Source organism: Belonocnema kinseyi, chromosome 2 (assembly GCF_010883055.1).
Source record: "Belonocnema kinseyi isolate 2016_QV_RU_SX_M_011 chromosome 2, B_treatae_v1, whole genome shotgun sequence".
NCBI lineage: Eukaryota > Metazoa > Arthropoda > Insecta > Hymenoptera > Cynipidae > Belonocnema > Belonocnema kinseyi.
In genome coordinates this window covers 86,591,294-86,612,494 of record NC_046658.1, presented here as the reverse complement: position 1 = coordinate 86,612,494, position 21,201 = coordinate 86,591,294, and the positions used below count along the sequence as shown (strand labels likewise).

The window sequence follows — 21,201 nt, the reverse complement described above, 5'->3', positions numbered from 1 at the left end:
TTTCAGTAGGAACTAACCATTTTGCACTGTTTTGATTGAATTTTAATTTTACATTATATATTTATTTAATGGTATTGAGATGATCAGGGTAGAGATAATCGGTTTTATATTGTGGAAGATAGATTTGATATTAGTTCCGTTTTGATCTGGTTACAGCAATTTTTTGGGGTGATTATGCAGCCTCTGAAGGATTATCTGGTCAACATTATGGAGAATATCGAGATCCACTCAACGATCCAATCCTTGGGCATGTTTGCCCAACTTGCTCAAAAGTTTATAAACAAAAAAAGGCGCTATTTAGGCATCTTAGATATGAGTGTAACAAAAATCCGAGATTTCAGTGCTTATATTGTCCTTATAAAGCAAAACGGAAGTCCCATGTGTTTCCGCATATCAAAAATAAACATAAAGGTAGAAAAATCGGGGCTATCGACTTAGAACCAGATAGTTAATTCATAAAAGCATAGATTTAGTTTGGTATTGTTTTCGTTTATTCGTCGAATTATAGATTTATCTTAAATCGTCTCAGTGAAGAATTTTTTATTTTTAAGGAAATTTTATTCAGAGCTAAAAAAATGGTAGAAAGTTTATAGCTGATTTCGGATTTTGTAATCAAGACAATATTTTACTTTAGAATTGACCCATTTAGTCTTGAAGTAGAAATTTCAAAATATTATTGACCTAAATATATATAATTGTTTATGTACTTAATTTTGACTACGCTATATTAGTTTTAAGAATCGGTTTATATAAGCACTATTTTTTCTGACTTAATGTACAAATATTGTGAGCGATATTTTATCATTTGTAATTTAAACAAAATTTCATGTACAGAAATGTATTACTGGACTTTTAGTTTTAATTAATTTATTTACTTTAGAGCTTTCTCCTTTTCAAAATGTTTGGTAAAGCTTAGGATTTTTGAATGTATTAAAGTTTTTGAATCAATTTGTACTACCCTAAATCTTAAGATTTTGTAATTCTGCAATATATTCTGTTATTTAATATACACAGAACCCGAATTTTGTACAAAGACCAAAGACATATGTGTGAATCTTGATAAATAAAAGACAATTTTTTTCCATTTGAATCATATTTTCTAGTTACCTATATCCAGTTCACAAAATAAAATTCTATCCTACAGAAAAACTACTTGAAGATTTGATTGTCTTGAAAAGTTAATAATATAAAATATGTTATTTCACAATTTAATTAGATATTGGAAAATTGGACATATCTAGAAATTGTTTTTTTTTGCCTGTCGATTAAGCAAGTCAAAATTATGTTTTTTTTATTTACTCATCTATGTTACAGAATTTCATTCAGGTAGCGGTAAATTAACAAAAATGAAGCTTTTTAAATTATATTTAGGAAAAAGTAGCTTTGCAGTGGCTAGTCGAAAATGTTTAAAAGTAGTTTTGTACATAAGTGTCGTAAATCCAAAAGTATTCAGGTGTCCCTTATAAAAAAGAAGTATTGTTAAGTACTGGACCCAGTACTTTTTCCGCAAAAAAGTATTAGATTTCCAATGCTTATTCGCGAAAGAAGTATTAGATCCAATACTTATCAACACTTCTTTTCCAGATGGGGTTTTTCTTGGAAGTGGATTTAATGAAAGATTTTTGAGCTTTTGTTTGTTTCTGTGTTCCAGAGTCAGGTGAATATCGTTGCCAGTATTGTAACAGCCCTTATTCTACTACAAGCCATCTGAAAAGACACATAACCCGAGGTTGTTTTAAGGATCCTTCTTTTTCGGTGGAGGAAAGAAAAACCATGAACCTTATGGAATCGAGAAATTTTGTTTGTCCAAATTGCTCTCAAGGCTACAAAAATAAAAGAACTTTAGACACTCATTTGCGATCTGTTTGCGGCCAAGAACCTAAATATCAATGTCCTTATTGTGGATTGAGGAGTAAACACCCTCCCAATATTTATACTCATATCAGAAGGCGACACAAGGGAGAAGATTTATTTTTGGTTGTTGACCAAGGAGAAGAATTTCCCAAAGGAAAGACACTCAAAGTCGAAATTCCGAATTCCTAATAGAATTTTTTCAATTATATTTATTTATAGACTTGGCGTATAGAGAAGCCTATGCCTCAGTGAGAAACTGTACATTTTTACAATAAATTGAACATTATATTTTGAAAAAAAAATGAATTTATTATTTCAGACGTCATTTGTTTTTGTATTCAATTGAAGCCTTCCATTTTCCATGGCATATGTCGTGTTTTTTGCTAACACCATTTACTTGTATAAGATTGGATACCTTACAAATTAAACTAAAATTTTTAATATTCAAAATGGCATGTTCACTAGGGACCATTGAAAAAATACTTAATGCTGTCTAAAAATATTTTCTTATTTTAAATTGTCCCTATTGTGTTACCAAATACATAACCGGCAAGAAATAGGAGACCACTCTGGTGGAACTTTTTCGACTAATGGCACTAAAATGAAGTGCTTTTGTAAATTATTTTGAATATTGGGAAAACAGTTGAAATGTTGAAGGTTTTTATTTAAATTCTGAACAGCTCCGGAAATTTCTTTTTAAATACACACTTAAGGGTGTGCCGCTTTGCCCCACATATGCGCCGCTTAGCCCCTTGATTTAGCCGAAGTCGGAACTTAAAACGAAAAAGTCATAAACATTGAAAATATTCGTACAATGAAAAAATTATGATAAATTACGGATATTTTGATAAAATCCAACTTTAAAATAAGCTTCAGAATAATTAAATATATCCATCATTTCAGGAGTTAGTCGTAATTTAAGAAAACGTTCATTTTTTGACTTGTTTTTGTAATATCTTCAACAAATTCATGCTACTTTCAGGAGAACTGTTTACTTTATGCTCTATAAAAATGACGATAGTGAATGCAACTAACAAAATACGGACGGTTTTCAATTAAAAAAAAAATCAATTTAATTTTGACAAAACTTGACTTTTATTTAAATAATTATCCTTTATGATAAAAGCGTTACATAATTTTGAACTGCTGTGCTTACAAAAAAAACATAAGGTTTAGTATATCTTTTATTAAAAAATTAATTTCAAATTTATTTGTATTTTTTCAGAAACAGGATATTCACAATCTCATCCCAGACTGAGTCTTATGAATGCTACGTGTTTGCCTATGCCCAGGAATTTTTCAACCAATCCTCAAAGAATTTCTGATATATATATTTGTCAATATTGTAAAAAAAGTTTTGTAAAACCTACTATTCTTGCGAAACACCAGACCTTTTATTGTTACAAAAATCCTCGTTCAAAATCAAGCATTTCGAATCCTTCGAAGCCATATCGATGTTCAAAATGTGGTGCTAGGTACGGTTTAGAAAGAACCTTGACCCACCATTTAAAATATGATTGTGGTCAAACCAAAGAGTGTCCCTTGTGTGGAAAAATATTTTCTCAAATTTGCAGTCTAACTAGACACATGAAAAAAAATTGCTCAAATGTCAATCCTTTAAATTGACTGATAATAGTTTTATATTTCATTAAGTGTTTATTTCTAATATAAAAAATTGTTAAGTGACAGGAATAAAAGTTTATCCTTATTTTCGAGATACGTTTCTATTTTTTTATTGATCTTTTAAACTAGCCTAATATCTCTACATGCGAATTTACAAAGTAGGTGAAATAGATGAATCAACATAAGAACTAGTAATTAAAACTTGAAGCATGATTTTGGTGAAATTGAATAGCTTTCTACTTTTTTTCAATAGGATCAGCCATTAGTTACAAATTTTGGATTGTGTTACAGGGTGCAATTTGAGTGAAGTCGATATGGGTTCACGGAGGCATAACTGTGAATTTTGTGGAAAGTACTTCAAACGGTTGAGTAGGCATCAAAAGAAGACTTGTTACTGGAATCCCGTTTCAGAAAGCTATGGTGCTTGGAATGATAAACCTTTTTCCTGTAAAGATTGCGGTGCTTCGTATGTACGCAAGGCGAGATTACATTATCACTCTCGTCACGAATGTGGGAAAATTCAAAAATGTGAGACTTGTGGTGACACTTTTCTATATCTAAGCGGTCTACGTGAGCACCAGAAACGTTGTCCACTACAATGAGTCGACAATCATAAAAATGTTATATTTTTTCTACAAAATAAAATTTCTGTACGAGAGTTCAAACTGAGTTCCTAATTTTTTCGCACTCTTCTACCAACTAATCCATTTTGGATACTTTACGATCTCTATTTTAAGCTTGGCTAACTCAAATGACCTGTCAATTTTTAACTAGTTTCAAAGACTGCAACCTTTTCTAATTGTGTTGCAGAAAACAAGACCGTGATCAGCAATGTAGAATCAAGGAAATACAACTGCAATTTTTGTGGAAAATCATTTCTAAAACTACTTCGTATGCGGGCTCACCAAGAAAAATCTTGTTATTGGAATCCCCGATCTGAAAGTTTTTATGCGAAGAGTAAAAAACCTTTTGTTTGTTCGGATTGTGGAGCTTCATACTCTTTACGAGGCAGATTGAATTTTCATTCCCGCCATGAATGTGGTAGAATTCAAAATTGCCGCTACTGCGAAAGAACTTTTCTACAGTATAATAGTTTATACAAACATATGCGACGATATCATTCTCTATTAATGAGTGCATCGAAATAAACGAAAAATCTACTTTAAAAAATAAAATTTGAAAATAAATTTATAAAAAACAACTTGGCTTCAGTGTGACTAATTTTTTTATTGTATAATGTCTATGCATGCTTTATTATATAAAAGATCGGCCATATTTGAGACCAGAAGTACCTGATATTTACTTATTCTACATTAATAACGTATCTGGCAATTAATTTCATTATTAGGAGTTGATAAATTTTAAGATTAGTTTGTTAGTTTACAAGTGTTTTTTTGTATTTTGTTACAGACGTTACTACGCAAGAAGAGTTGGAATCTCGACCTCACAATTGCAAATTCTGTGGAAAAGTTTTTACCAGAGCCAAGTATTTGCATATGCATCAGAGGACAAGTTGTCATATGAATCCCCAATCGAAGAATTATTTTACACGAACTCAAAAACCTTTTTCTTGTAATATTTGTGGTTTATCTTACTCGACTCGAGTCCAATTGAATTTTCACATTAAACATGAGTGTGGGAAAATCCAAAAATGTAGCCTGTGTGGACACACTTTTTTGCACTATAGTAGTTTGTACAAACATCAGCTTCGATGTACACCAACTATGAATAATAAAAATTAAATTTTCTTGTTGGTAGGTTCCGATTTTTTCATGATATTTTTTATATTTTTTCGTTATTTTCTAGAAATTATCGTATCTAAAAAAGACTAACATTATGTTTTATATTTATGCAAACATCTGTGAATATATTCTTAAAAGTGATGGTATTGCAATTAACATAACTATGAAATCTTAGCTTTGTAAATAAAAATGTGCACTTTTTTTGCATTGCACATGAATGAATGTCGTTTCCTGTCAAATTATATTTAAGTTAAACATTATTTCAAGTGCTGAAAACTTTAATTTCTATCTTAAAAAGTGCCTTCAAGTCTCATGTGATAAAAGGTGATCATTGCTTATTCGATGTTATTTTTAAATTCATTTTTCTTAATCACATTCGAAAAATGTTACTAGAAACAATTAATACCGTATAAAGTCGAAATTTGCGCTGAAATCTAAATTCAATTTGGAAGTCTAATTTCCAAAATTGTGTTCCAGGTAGCATGACTTTTGCGACTGATGTTGGTGTTCGATCCTACACCTGCAATTTCTGCGGGAAAATTTTTAAAAATCTCAGAAGTTTGAACAAACATTCAGGGAATACCTGCTACTGGAATCCTCAATCTGGAGGATATCAAGCTCAAAACAAGAAACCGTTTGCTTGTTACGAGTGTGGAACAGCTTATACAAGAAAATCTGGATTAAATTTTCATATCAGGCATGAATGTGGTAGAGTTCAGCAGTGTAATCAGTGTGGAGATACTTTTCTTCATTATGGAAGTTTGTATACTCATAAGTTACGTCGATGTACTTCCAAAAGTACCGAACCTGAATTAAATATTTCAGAATCTGTTCGACAAGAATCTGCTGAAAAAAATTAAAATCCTCGATTTCTTTGAGAGAGTTTAGAAACGAGGCTGAATTTATAAAAAAATGTATTTACATAGCTGAGAGAACAGAGAAACGCTATCTGATTCCTCGAGAGTCAAAAAGTATTCTTTTTATATATAAACTTGTACTTGTAAGTTTGAAAATTTGGGTAAATATTGTTACATTTCTTTACAATTTTACTTGTTATCTCAACAAGACATTGTTAAGTCAAATTTGGTTAAAAACAAAAATCTGTTGTTCCTTGTTTCGTTAGGACAACCAATTTGTTGAAACCAAATATTTTTTTCTCTTTTAGAGAAAGTTTAAAGATCAGAATATATTCTCCTAAATTTAAACAATTGGTAGCGAAAATGTGGAAGAGCGTTGAAGTATATAATTATATTGGATAATTGAAAGAAGTCTGCTATATTCAATGTTATAATATAAAGAATTGAGAATTTTATACCCGTTAGTCTTAATTTCGTAATTTGTATGAATAAAAATTTAAGCAGTATTATCTGAATTGCACAGTATATTGTAGTGATCATATTAGTTGTACTTAAAATGCTAATGCTTAATTGTTGGATGCATTTAGTACAAAAAAAGTACATGCTTATTTACGTATTTTTTATGAACAATTAATTCATTAAGTTTGACTGAATAAAAAGATTTATTTCTCCGTATTTGTCAGTTATTTTATTTCAGATTTTATAATATATATGCTTGTTGTTTACACCTAATTATTTGCACCTTTCGCACTACTCTTACATGTTCTCAAGAATGTTTATTTTATAGCAGGCGGTATTATGTAAAAAATTCCTGCATTCTATGCATGAGCTCTCCTATTCAAATATTGTAAATTTCACTACTGTTTTTGTACCTTCATCATACCATGTTAGGAATTTTTTACTAATAACTTTTATGCACTTGACTAACGGGGTTAAACAGATCATTGGTATACGGAAGGTAGATTTAAAATACTAAAATATTAGGGAATGTTATTTTTAGTAAACTACATTTTTTTAACTGTTAATCGAAAATTTTGATTTAATTATTATTTTACTTAAAATTCATATCTGATATGAATGGCAATGTAGAAGCAGTAGTCATAAATAATTATTTTAATGTAATGATTGTCTAGTTCAATTGATACGATTTTTGATATTCTCATCTGATTAGCCTTTCGCCAACTTTGTTTCAGATAGAAGAATCCTTCCTTGTGAGAATGATGACAGTGCCGAAGTCAATCGAGCACACACTTGTCATTACTGTGGAAAAAGTTTTACTAGAATTGGGTTTTTGACAAAACATCAGAATAAATATTGCTACTGGAACCCCAAATCTTCTGATTATGGAAAACATAGGCCATACATTTGTCCCATTTGTGGAGCAAGTTACTCTAAACAGAGTATTTTGAATTCACATTTGAGATTTGATTGTGGCAGAACACAAAAATGTAACGAGTGTGGAAAGACATTTTTGCACAGTAGCAGTCTTCGAAAACACAAAACTCGAGCATGTGTGGCTAAGACATTGATATTTTAAAAAAAAATAATCTTTTTATCATGAATGTTATTCTTCTCAATTTAAAGCAAAACTGAAAAAATGTTGGTTCAATCATTAAAAAATATTTTCTTGACTTGCCCAATAATTTTCTCAGTATTTTGTGGTGATAGACGAGCTTAAAAACTACCAAAGTTTTAATGCATTAGTAATGATGGAAAATAGGGGCTAGCCGAAAATATTGATTGTAAACTGATATATTAAATAAAATGATAACTATTTCTCTCTAATCGAAATTCTGCTTTTTATTTCTCCTCAATTTCTAAGTTCGGAAAATATTTTATTTGTTTTCAGTCGTACAGTCTCTCATGCGTATTAGTTAACAGAAACTCAGAGATGTAGGCTAGAAGTTAAAAAATTAAAAAGATGTTATAGTAAATAATTATTATAAAAATCTTATTTTCAGAATCTTCTAAGAATGCAGAACTTCCTGAACTTCAGGATCTTGATTGGGAATCTCCACAGGAATTTACTTGCGAGTTTTGCAACAAAAAGTACGAAAAGTATAAAAGTCTTTCGCAACATCGATCAAAATATTGTGTACAAAATCCAAATGCATGTCGCAATAGAAGATTTTTCCAGTGTCCAACCTGCGATTATAATTCAGTTTTCGTTTCGAATATGTCGCGGCATATGAGGACTAAACATGCAGATTTTGAAACGAGTTTTTCCTCTACTGACCCAGCCTTTATAGAATAATGCTTTGTAAATATTTGTACATTTTTGTGTCTTTAATAAAGCGAACTTGAGGAAATCACGTTTTTTTATTCGCATAAACTTAGATATTATGACATTTCTAGATTTGAGTCACATGAATAATTTAATCAATTTTTTCCATCAGTTTCTTCATTGTCTAATTAGTAATTTTGCTCATAAGAATGCACATTCAGGAAATCATTTTCACGCAGGCTCACCTTAACAGAAGAAGCTTTTAATTTGTGTCAAAGTGTAAATAATGCCTTACTTTATTTTATTTAAACAAATAAAATGTTTATTTTTTGGTTGAGTAATATGAGTTTTTGCCTAATTTTCAGGAATAACGGATTCTTTCCCGGCAACTGTACTTGATGCTTTTCATCATATTTCTGGGGTTCAATCTACCGTTTCCGAAAGTAAGTTGTTCTTTATTTAAAACAAAATCAGATCTTATATACGTTTATCTTGATTGCAGAAAGAACTGTTCAATCGGTTATTACAGTTCGTCCTGATATCGAACTGATTAATCCAGGTATTAATCAATTTGCAAGTTCAAGTAAATCCAGTGAAAGAAATTTGGACCCTCTGCAAGTTGTTATTAAAGACAAAAGTTCGGGAATTAATGCTTTAGGTAATTTTTATGCTGAGAATGTAGTGCACTACAAAATAAAATGAAATTTAAATATTAAAAATCAAAATCAAACTATAATTGAAATTGAACTCTGATAAAAAGAAATTTGTTAATCACAATAGATAGAAAATTAAATAGATGTGTAATATTAAAATGGATTTAATTTCAATTTAGCATCAAAACCACCAATGGGATCGTCAGCAGGCAATGCCTCACAACCAAGTGCTGAAGGTAATTTAAATAATTATAAATCACAGATAAAAATGTAATTCTTAAATTTCTGTTAATAATTAGAAATTAATGATTTGTGCAAATTGTAATTATGATTACAGAATACTTCAAGAAAATAATTAATTTACTTAAAATTGTACACTTTGACATAAAGGATATTGGATCCAAACTAGATAATGTAGATAAAGTTAAACCTGCTTCAAATGAGAATGATTATACGATCATCTCACGTTATATTCCCATTAATAATATTGAAAAAATCAGCGATTTTGAGACTTTAATAATCACAGATAGAGAAGCTGTTTCTCAATTTGTAAGTATTATTATTATTATTTTTGGATTTTTATAAATAGCGTTCTTCATTTATCTCAACTTAATCGGAAATTGAATTTAAAAATTGGCTCAGTTTGGCTTTCTTACTAACTAATGAAGGTGCTTTGTTTCTAGAGAAAACTGATAGCCCAGACTGGAGGCCGTTCGGCAAAAGATAACATTCACAGAGTGCTGAAAAAGCTTTTCACAAATTCATGCGCTTGGCAGTGTTCATGGAAGGGTCAAAGAAATAATTACCGAGTGTCGGATTTAAACTTTATGCAAATCATGAAAAGTAATTGGAAATTTGCTATTTAATCTATCAACCAAAAAGTATTCAATCATTATTTATGTATTTTATATTGTTATTTCGATTTTCAGACACATTTTGTTCAACTTTTACGAATATAACAGAAGCTGAGTTCGAGACTATTGCTTCCGAGTGGTTCAGATTTGCAAGACAAAGACTCGTCAGGGAAAGCTTGAAAATGGCCCAAAAACCAGAACAACAGTTCTACAATAATTAATTATCGATTTTAAAATAATAATTAAAAATAAGTTGTAGAGGGTCAGAAAAATGTCTTCAAAGTTCCGCTACCTAATTGAATTAAATTTTAACGAATGTAAAACAAATCTTTTACAAATTTAGGAAGGATAAATTTACACAATACTCTTTTATAACACACTTGAAATAATTTTGAAGAGATAAACTGAAACTTCAGAGATTAGGGTGTTTGGCCAATCTAGTGGGTATTTTTAGATATTTTATTGACAAGAGGAACTTACACCCTTTGGAATTTTTTTAGTTATATACTTCTCCCAATAATAGAACATTACCAAAATTGTAACAGTATAAAGGAATAAGATGCACTTTTCAGCCATTTTGGAGAAAAACGATTTTAAACAAATCCATATACGTTACAGGGACTTTTGGTTGGATTTAAATCAATGTAATTGTCAATTACAAGTAAAAATTTTTAAAGGAAAAAATTATTTTAAAAACTCAGGCAACAGGAATTGAACCCAGACTTTCCAGTTAGAAACTTTTTTAAAGCCGTTTTTCGTGGATAATTGAAAAGCGCATCTTATTACTTTAGCATTATTACAAGTTCAATAATAATAACCTATTACAGGGTGGAGTATGCATTCAAACAAAATTCCGAAGGATGTAGCTTCCCCTTGTGAGTTAGAATTAGAGGAAGAAATTTTATGTTTACGATTCTTTAAACGACAGATAAAAAGTATTTCATTTGAATATTGAATATTTTGCTTACTTCTAATATTAAAGGATTTTTGTTTGTATAATATTCTTCCGCTTTTCAATAAATCATCCTTGTTATGCACATTCAGCTTTTTTATTCATTTAATCCAAAATTGTGAAATCTTATTTGCTTTCAAATAAAGGTCTATATTAGTACCTTTATTCTTAAAGCCTTATATTTTGAACTAATTTTCTTTTAGAAAAATTCTTGTCAAAATGTAATTAAGCAGATAATTGTTTTAAATGTGTGTTACGAGTGAAGGTACTTCAGCTTTTGAATAATGTATTACTAGTGGGTTAATTCAAATCTTTCTGAAGAAAAATTTTCATATCTGCCAATTTGAAACTCAATTGAGTTTGACAAATTTTTTCTCAAGAGCGTGTTTGAAATTTTTCTCGAGGGACTTTAACCATATAGATTAAATTAGAGAACGCCTCATAGAAGGATCTTTTTTCGAACTTAAATTTATTCTTCTACTCTGCAGGATATCCGCAACTTCACAGCTTGATGAAGAGACCTGGAGACGAGAAAAAAGTTCGCCGTCGATGCAGAATATGCTATAAAAATCATAGGGCTCTAGGCTACTCTCCAAAGGATTCTATGAGACTTGCAAAAACAGTTTCAACTTATTGTGCTGGATGCGACCGTGCACCCACACTTTGCATGAATTGTTTCAAGGACACTCATAGTGTACAAGTGCTACACGTTGACCATGGAACAAATATACCGCCTATGGCTTATATTCATCAAAGATATTAAAATATATTATAATTTCTATTTGTGTTGAAAGATATCGCAAATATTTTATTACTCTTATGAAAACTAGGCTAACTAGAGAGTTTGTAAAGATATAGATCAATAAAATTATATGATTAGATTTCAGTTACTTCATTTTTATTAGTTTAGTGGGTTTGCTTTGGTTTAGGACAATAATACGAAGTAGTGCGTTTTAATTTGTTTGGGGAATTAAGTAACTTTTTCTGTTATTAAAATGAATGCTTTTATAGATGTTTATTTAGTTTCCATGTCACTTTATTAAGTCTATTAAAAAATCTTTTATATGATATTGACCATTGTTTCAAATCAATGACTCATGTATCTATTGATAATGAGTTATTTTATGTTTCAGATACATCAGTCGGTCTTAGGCTGAATCCTGCCTTAGCTATGAATCCTTCCAACTTTCGTTTCCTCTGCACGGACCCAGTGGATAAAGAAGTTAAGAGATTTCCCTGTCCAAACTGTCCCAGTGTATATAATCGAAAAAGTGGTTTACTTTGTCATCAAAGATACGAGTGCAATCAAACACCTCACTTTAAGTGCCCCCACTGTAACCTGGTTTCCAAAAAATCATCTAACATTCAAAAACACATTCGCAGAAAACATCCCGGCCTCCCCGTTCATTACGTATTTATTTAGTTTTTCGTGGGTAGAGTTTTTACAACACTTTGTATATACAAATAAGGAGAACAATTTTTGTACGAATCAATAAATAATAAAAGTCTGATTGAAAGAAAGCCCAAGATAACTTTTACTCACAAGTCACCTAGAATATTTATAATTTTTCAGTTAATTCTGTAAATTATGCAGAACCAGTGGTGCAGAATTTGCTTTTTCGAATTGCGGGAACACTTATATGAAAATAAAAGGATTGTCTGATCACTGCGAAACGAGAGAACCGTACTTCAAATGTGTATCAACATATTCGAACTCTATATAAAAATACGAGAGTTTTTGCGAATTATTTGAGAGGAATTTCAATTAATTTATTCATTGTAATCACTTAGTGAATTAAGATTTTCTTATGATGCTTCTGGCCATGTTCTGCGACTACATGTGTTTTTAGAACTTATAAAAACTGGGGCTTATAGCTATTTTTTCCTTTGAGACGTTTTTAGTGTCCTTATGGATGATTTCGCTTCCTTTCTGGTTTCAGAAAAAATCTTCTCAGAGCATTTCGTGGGTGGAAATTTGAACATGTTCTCTGCGTTTCCTCTACAACCTAATCTCACCTTCCCTTGTCCGAAATGCAGCAGCGTTTTCAACCGAAAACACAATCTACAAAAACATTTGAAATACGAATGTTCACAACCTCCGAGATTCAAGTGTCCACACTGTCAATATACCTCAAAAAAGACCAGCAACGTTAGAGCTCATATTCGAGCAATTCACTTTGGTTCCAAAGTTTTTGTTATCGATCTCGCGTCACAACGTAGCGAAGTTTATACTGGCGAAAAATCAATAGAGCATAAGTGAGGCTCTCATTTTTAGAATTGCAAAGTGTATTTCGGCGCACCCAAGTGAGCAAGTTTTATCTCGGTATATACATATTGAAAGTTTCTATCTCAGGAACCCGATTGACAAGGTTATATCTCGGTGGAAAAAATCTGGAAGCTCAGTAATTGCCATCTAAATTTTATGGTGCCCTCTAGCATGATAACCCTTTCCGAGAACAAACCCCTTAGTATGTGCATTCCGAGATAGAACCTTGTTTCGAAATGGTGATTATAGAATTAGTTGAGATTTGAAGAATAACTTATGGCTAACTTAAGTTTTCAATCCCCATGTTTGAACAAAAAAGCTGTGAGGTGTATTTTTATCATGCAATTATTAGGTACTGAGTAGCAAGATACTTGAAATGAATTGAAGAGTATCAAACTATAAGAACCTAATTTGAAAAAAACTGAAAATTTTCAGATTTTATTAATATAGTTATTAGTATATACAATTGATTTTATTTTTCAGAGATTTTTTATTTCTTATTCACATTCAGAAAACAAACTGCCAATTTCTTTTTAGCCAACTGTTTTAATAGGTTCATTGTCTTGAATATAAAGGCGTTTCGGGTTTTTTGGTTTGACACCCTACAATTATAAAAATGATATGTAAATATATGAGCTAAGAATATTCATTTTTCATTGAATTACTCAAATCTAGCTTTCTTACGTTGCCTAGGAATTGCTGATAAAACACATTTTTAAGTACAATTATTTTTAGTTAAAAAATGTAAAAAGATTTGTAGAGCAGAAATTTTTGTGAAGTTTACAGGAGAGAATAGGAAGAATCTACTGCTACGAATGTTGTATTTTCAGAATAAAGTATGTGATACTAGACGACTTTATTTCATTCTTAAATGTGGTGTGGTTTATTAGGTAGAAGTAGTGATTTTGAAATGATGAAAAATGTGTTTTTCATACGCATCATTGTATCTATTTTTCCTCTGTTTCAGTTATACAAAACTTGGGTGGATACTACCACAGTCAACCACGGATTCGACGCAAAATTAAGTCCGCCAAGCACAAATTTGCATGCCAAAATTGTCCTAGTTCATACAAGCTTCTGAAATATCTAAATTATCATACGCGCTACGAATGTGGAAAAGCTCCACGTTTCAAATGCGGATATTGCAATTATGAAGGAAAATATTCTTCGAATACACGCACACATATTCGCAAAAAGCATCCAGGTTTTGAAATGTATATCATCGATCATTTAAAACAACAACATTATTGAAGAAGATCGATTTATGATTCTGACGGTTGCCTCTAATTGTTATTCTTTTTGCAGTACAAGTGTTTTAATATAAGATCCTAATTGTATACAATACCACTAATAAAGTGCAATATTCACTCTGTTGCTAATTTTCTATGAATCGATGAAACCAAAATTCAAATTCAGTTTTTTTCTTTACACCTTAATCTGATTTCAAGTCTATAAATAAAATTCTACAAAAGTAAAAGAGATTATTTAATTTTCTTTCGACATATCGTTTTAGGTCGTTAGACTTTTTGATCTTTCCAATACAAAAAATATTAGGACATACAGGAATGTTAATCTATTTGTCCACGTGTGTTCTTGATGATCTTAAAATAATGAGCATAAATTTCTTTTTTTTCAGATACCCTGTTTTTCAAAAATGATCAATCTAGAGGTTTCGCATCATCCGGAATGCAGAGGATGTCAGAGACAAAGCCAAATGATTCTACCATGAAATTTCCCTGTGGATATTGCTCGAGCATATTCAGCCGAAAACACAATTTGCAGTACCATTTAAAATTTGAATGTAATCAACCTGCCCGTATGCAATGTCCCTACTGTGAATATCGCACACGCCACCCGTCAAATGTTCGTGCACATGTTCGCAGGATTCATCCTGGAAATGAAGTTTATGTGATAGACGTTTACAAGACTGACGTTTTACTGCCAACGCAACATTTCTAAGATACATTTTCCTTTTTGACAGGCTTGTTCACAGAAGTATTTTTCTTTTTAAAAAAGGGCTTAATGTACTTACGATCTTTCCTCGATCAAACTTTCTTAGAATTGCTCAGATAAAGTGAAGCTAATGTTAGATATTAGGACTTAGGAGTTTATACAATTCTAACTTTGATCTCTTATAGTGTTTAAGTCCCGTAGGTGATTCTCCACCTTGACACTAAATAGTCAATACAATATTATTATAGACAATTTAAATTTAACAAAATATGTTCCTTTAATATTAAGTGAAAATGTATACTTTGAGTTTACTCTCTTTTCTGTCTGAGACAAGTTTTCATTGAATTACATTCAGTATTCGATTTTTGGGATATGCTGAAATAAAATGCATCTTCCACGAAATTAGCGTCTTGAATATTATTTTAGTGATCTAGACTTGAATATAGTTGTAGAAAAATATAAAAACTTGATTTAACTGCCGATCTTGTGGATCGATTCAAATAAAAATTAGTTAAAGAAAAAATAGTATTGCAATTGTACTGACACTTTTTGTATTTTTTTTTCAGGATATCAACAGCAAGTTATTCACCTAGACCATCCGGTCCATGGTTTTGTGAATAGAGCAGACAGCCAACAAGAAAAAGGAAAATTTCCCTGTCCAAAATGCTTTAGTGCCTTTACACGAAAAAACAATTTGTACAATCATTTGAAATTCCAGTGTGGAAAATTGCCAAAATTCGCCTGTCCCCATTGTCAGTATCGAACTAAACATGCCTCAAATGTTAGAACACATGTTCGAAGGATACATCCCGGCACGCCAGTCTACGTCGTCGATCTCAATCAGCAAGAAAACACAGCTCAGCCGCTATAAAAAAATCCAAAAATCTAATTAGAATAAGAGTACAATCTAGCTTCATAATGAAAATGAAAGCGACTTTTATGTAGCCTTACAATTAGTATTATTTAGTATTATAAAAATTCATCTTTAATATGTTCTGAAAAGCCTCTTTGTAAATTCATACATTTATAATTTATAGTTTTGTAATAAAAGTCAACTGCTTAGCTTCTTGATTCATAATCATTCTTTAACTGTGATAAACTTGTATATGATGAAACTGATCCATGTTATTGCGTTTTATTCATTTGAATTATGCTACCAAATTAATTCTCTATCCTCTTTGCAGAATTCAGAACTGTTGATGGGAAGTTTGCATGCCCGAGCTGCCCTACTTTGTTTAGTCGCATCAACAATCTTAGAAGGCACGTCAAATTCGAGTGTTGTCAGGATCCTCGTTTCCTTTGCCCGTTTTGCCCCTACCGTTCAACAAGGACTTTTGACGTTTACAGACACATCAGAAGAAAACATAAAGATCATAATGTATACACCATTGACTTGTTTTCCTCCTGAAAACTCAGATATCATTTTTAGTTTCAATAATTTAAAATTCACTGGAATTGTAGCTCAAATAAAGCATGTTTGCAATAATAGTCATTCGTGTATTTTAATTCCTCATCCATTTTCATCTAGATTCTATCATACCTTCATGAAATTCTCAGTCATAATGCATGTTTGGTTTTTGTCTCTTATTATGCAAATTACTTCTGGATGCTTTGTCTGTTCGATTTTCAAAATGATTTTAAGAATAGTCACAACTTCATTCGAAAAGAAATGTTATAGCAGTCGGATTGTATTAAAATATACTTGTAAATTTAACAATGACATTTGGACTATTTTTATTATCAAATTTGAAGTCTTTTGCAATTAGTATACTTCTTCCCAACTCAGTAGAACTTTTGGATTTTTTGACAACTTTTCAAAACCGCGCAAGCCACATATTTCCTAAGCATCTTAAAATTAATGTCTATTCCAAAATCTAATTTATTATTTTCCTTTGATTTCCAGAGTATGGCGAGTACATGTTTGTTGGCGAAGGGGACCAAGCTGAAGTTGTATGGGAATGCATAAATATATCTGATGAAAATGTAGAAAGCATCGCTAGCCGTACAGATGAAATTTTGCGTCAAGGGAAACTAGCAAAGAAAACTAAAAAAAGAAGCCAACCAGTCAGAGAACCCCAGGTTAAGTACCTAACAAGATCTCGCTTGCGACTACCAGAAGAGTCGACAAAAAATAAAAAAGTTCTTGAATGTCCAAACAAGTGTGGAAGCTCCTTTTTCTACCAGCACACTCTAGAAAAACATGTTCGTCACATTTGTGATCAACCCATGAGGTACAAGTGCCCATATTGTTCTCTTGTCTCCAGAAACCGTAACAATCTTAACGTTCACATAAAATTCCGTCATCCCGGGTACAAGAATTACGTGATTGACACCTTTATCGGAAAAAATGAACCACTTTTCGAAGATGAATATGATACGTCTTATGAGCAGAACATTGAACACTCATGGAACGAGGAACACGAAATCAAGATTCTAAGCGTTTCCAGCCTTGCAAAATCTGAAGACATCAAACACGAATTTGAAGATTTCAAGGACGAATCTATTATAAACAAGAGATTCTCTTGCCCCAACAACTGTGGCAGTTCGTACAAGCACGAATACACTCTAAAAGCTCATGTGGAGTTTGCTTGTCACCAAAATCCGGCACTGAACAACTTGCATCTGGAAGAAGAGGAATCAGAGCCTGGAACAAATGAGACGACAATGATGGAAGTTACGAAATTCGAGTCTCCTGAGGAATTGCCGAACCCCATGGCACTTGCAGAATCTTCAGAGTTTAAAAATGAAGAGGGTAAATGGGTTTGTCCCAAAAGCTGTGGAGGTACCTTCAGCACTCGAGGTAATTTGAATTACCATCTGCGTACATTGTGTGGAATTGAGCCAAGATTGGAGTGTCCCTATTGCTCCCACCGCATGAAGCAGCCTTCCAATGGCTTCACTCACATCAAAACTCATCACCCTGATGCTCAGCTCTGTTTGGTAGATACCGTAACAGGTGAAATTGTTAGACGAAAGAAAGACATGGGAAACGCTGATATGACAAACATCGACAACTATACATCTAAAACTCCCGAGACTAAAAAAATCTCTCCAACTAAGCTGGCAAGAACTTGTCAGACCTGTGGAAAGGTATTTAAATTACATCATACCTTGTCAAGACATCTTGCTGAAGGCTGTGGACAACCACCTCGTTTCAAATGTCCGTGGTGCGATTATCAAGTAAGGAGACTTTCGTACGCTTTCTTCCATGTAACGAAGAATCATCCAGGGTTGAAGGTCTACATGGTAGATTTGCTCACTGGAGAAAGCATCACCGATTCGACTCAGATAAAAAAAGAAGCCGTCGAAGAGGTTAAGGAAGAGAAGCCACTTGCTCCTAATCCAGTGCACTCTTTAAGACCCAAGAGAGCCCAGACCTCTGTTCCTGCTGGTCTTCAGAAAAAGAAACTGATGTGTCCAAGAGGCTGCGGTCAGTACTTCTTCTTCCAACCAAGTCTTCAGAAGCATATTAAATACAAATGCAGAAAAACCAGTAAACCTTTCCAAAGTACAGGTTCTGCTCGATTCAAATGTTCCTACTGCGTCAATAGTTTTGTTCATCGTACGAGCGCCCTAAGACATCTAAGGACCCACCATCGTGGTAAGACAAAGATTGTGATTGATACCCATGCGGAGGAAATTGTACCCGAGACTGCTGCAGCAAAAGTACTTGAGCGTAATCAAGAGAGAAAGACTCAAACGCGGACTTTGAAGACTCAGAAGGAGAAAACCGATAAACTGCCAAAATCCACTGATAATCAAAATGATACTGAGAAGACTGACTCGAATTCTCAGGGCACTTCCGAGCTGATTCATTGCCCTAACAAATGCGGAAGTATGTTTGAGCATAGTTTTAATATTAGTCGTCATTTACGTCAATCCTGTTCTAAAGTTCGTCGCTTCAAGTGTCCACATTCACAATGTACGTACCGTTCACAGCAATTTAATTTGGTTGGAAAGCACATCAAGAGGACTCATCGACTGAGCAAGATTTACGCTTATGATATTTTCACCAAGCAGTTGGTCTACTCAGAACCTAAACGTCGCCCACGGTCTTTGGCGCTACCTAAAAGGGCTATACAGGAACCTTCTGCCTCATCAGAGACAGAAGTTGAACAGAAATCGGATTCAGTAGTTTCTAAAACATTTGCTAAAAAATCTAAATTGCAGAGCCGGTATCCGTGTCCTAACAATTGCGGAAAATCTTTCAAAGTAGAACGCTCCGTAGACACTCACTTGAGACTGATTTGTGGCCGTAGTCCTCGATATAAGTGTCCGTATTGCATCCAAGTTTGCAGACATCAAGGAAATATAACTATCCACATTAATCACCGACATCCTGGGAGAAGAATTTATTCGATTGACATTTTGAAAAAGAAAACACCTAAGGAAGTAGGCAAGCAGACAAGGAAAGAGAAACAGGCTGAAGAAATTCAGGAAGAAGTGGAAAAGGAACAACTGCAGATTGCAACTGGATCAGATGACTTGTATGATCAAAATGTCCCTGATAATGAAACCTCTGAGACTGTCTTCCAGCCTCATTTGATGGATGTACCTGTTATACAGGAGGCCAAGAAGGCTAAGATAACCAAGATGGCTAAAAAGTCCTTGCCTGTAATGAAACAAAAATTGGATTGTCCTAACAATTGCGGTCGCAGTTTCATATCAACTCAAAGATTAAAAGTACACGTAAAGTCAAACTGTAAGAACGCTCCCACTTTTAAGTGTCCATACTGTGAGACAGTTTGTGCACATTCGTGGAATATCTCTATGCACATTAAACACCGTCATCCTCAATTTTATGGCGTTAATAAGCAGCAAGATGTTGGGACTGAAGAGGATGAGAAACATAATGAAGATTTGACAAAACAAAACGGAACGGGCGAACAATTAATGAATGTGGATGAAGAGATTGCGAGTGAATCACATGAAGTAGAGCATTTAGAACAAAGCAATATTGATGTTGCTAACGATATTGAGGAGGATGTGGAGATGGAGGAAAATGTAACTGAAGATGTGGAGATGGAAGAAAATATAACCCAGGAAGTCGATAATGAGAATGCTAACCAGATGGAAGCTACCAACGACGTGGATAATCATGAGATTCCGAATGACGAAGATGACGATATTGAATTTGAGCTTGAAGATGAAAACGAGATTGAACAAGAGACATCGCATGTAGCAGAGGCAAATATCACAGCCAATATTTCCCTTAATACGAGCAACTCGATCAACCCAACTTCACCGAAAAAATTCCCCTGTCCTAATAATTGTGGCAGTTTTTATTCTAATCCCAGTAGTTTGAAGACTCACGTACGTTACGCATGCGGCCAAAATCCACGATTCAAATGTCCCTATTGTACGTCAATCACTCGCCAAACTTCTAATGGTTATGCACATGTAAAGAAAATGCACGAGGGTCGTCAAATTTATCTGATTGATATTGTCACCAATAAGTTCATTTGTGGATCGAGGTATCAACCATCTATAAAAACAGCAGAGGTTCTTGAAAATCAAAATCTGGGGCAGAATGATCTTATTGAAAAACAAAATGCCCCTGATACCCAGGCCTTTGTTGGTATTGATCAAGTTGAAGCGATGGCTGATGATTCAAACGATGAACCTGATGAGCCAGATGAACCTATCGTAGAAGCTGAGGAGGAATTTGGAACATCTGGAACGTCAGCATCGCCAAAATCATCACCAGAAAAGAACAAACCTTTCCTCTGTCCTAACAACTGTGGCAGTTCATTTAGCCATGAGTACAGCTTAACCAGACATATTAGAGATCAATGTGGCCCTCCGCGTTACAAATGCCCTCACTGCTTCTACATCACAAGACAGCCCTCGAATGTGTACACTCACATAAAAAAGAAGCATCCTGATGAGAGGATCTACATGATTGATACTGACATGAACCAAAGCTGCGACGAACCAGGATCACCTCCTGGAGATGATGAAAATTAATTATAAGGTGTGTAAAAATTTATTTTAATCCTTGAGGGTGGTCAACGCATGTTTTTCCGGCGAAAAATTTAAGATTGCCTAATTTGGCAATTGCTCTGGTTGATTATGCCCAAATTGGCTTCATGTCTATTTCATTGCGGGATACCATTGAATACAGCTTTATTGTGTTACTGGTTACTTGTTTTGGAGTGTTTTATCTTAAGCTTCCTAACCTCGTTTGTAACAACGTTCGAGCAGAATTCTTTAGATTCTTTAT

General features: G+C 33.0%; 1 protein-coding gene across 2 annotated transcripts in view; it reads left to right on the top strand.

The window, feature by feature from the left end:
• LOC117167161 (zinc finger protein Xfin-like) overlaps window positions 1-21,201 on the top strand; it is a 52,742-nt gene that overhangs the window by 31,112 nt on the left and 429 nt on the right. For both annotated transcript variants that reach the window (XM_033351886.1, XM_033351887.1), the window contains exon 7: window positions 16,882-20,952. In XM_033351886.1, coding sequence (XP_033207777.1) covers window positions 16,882-20,945 — 4,064 coding nt within the window. In that variant the 3' untranslated portion in view covers window positions 20,946-20,952. The remainder of the gene's footprint in view (window positions 1-16,881; window positions 20,953-21,201) is intronic.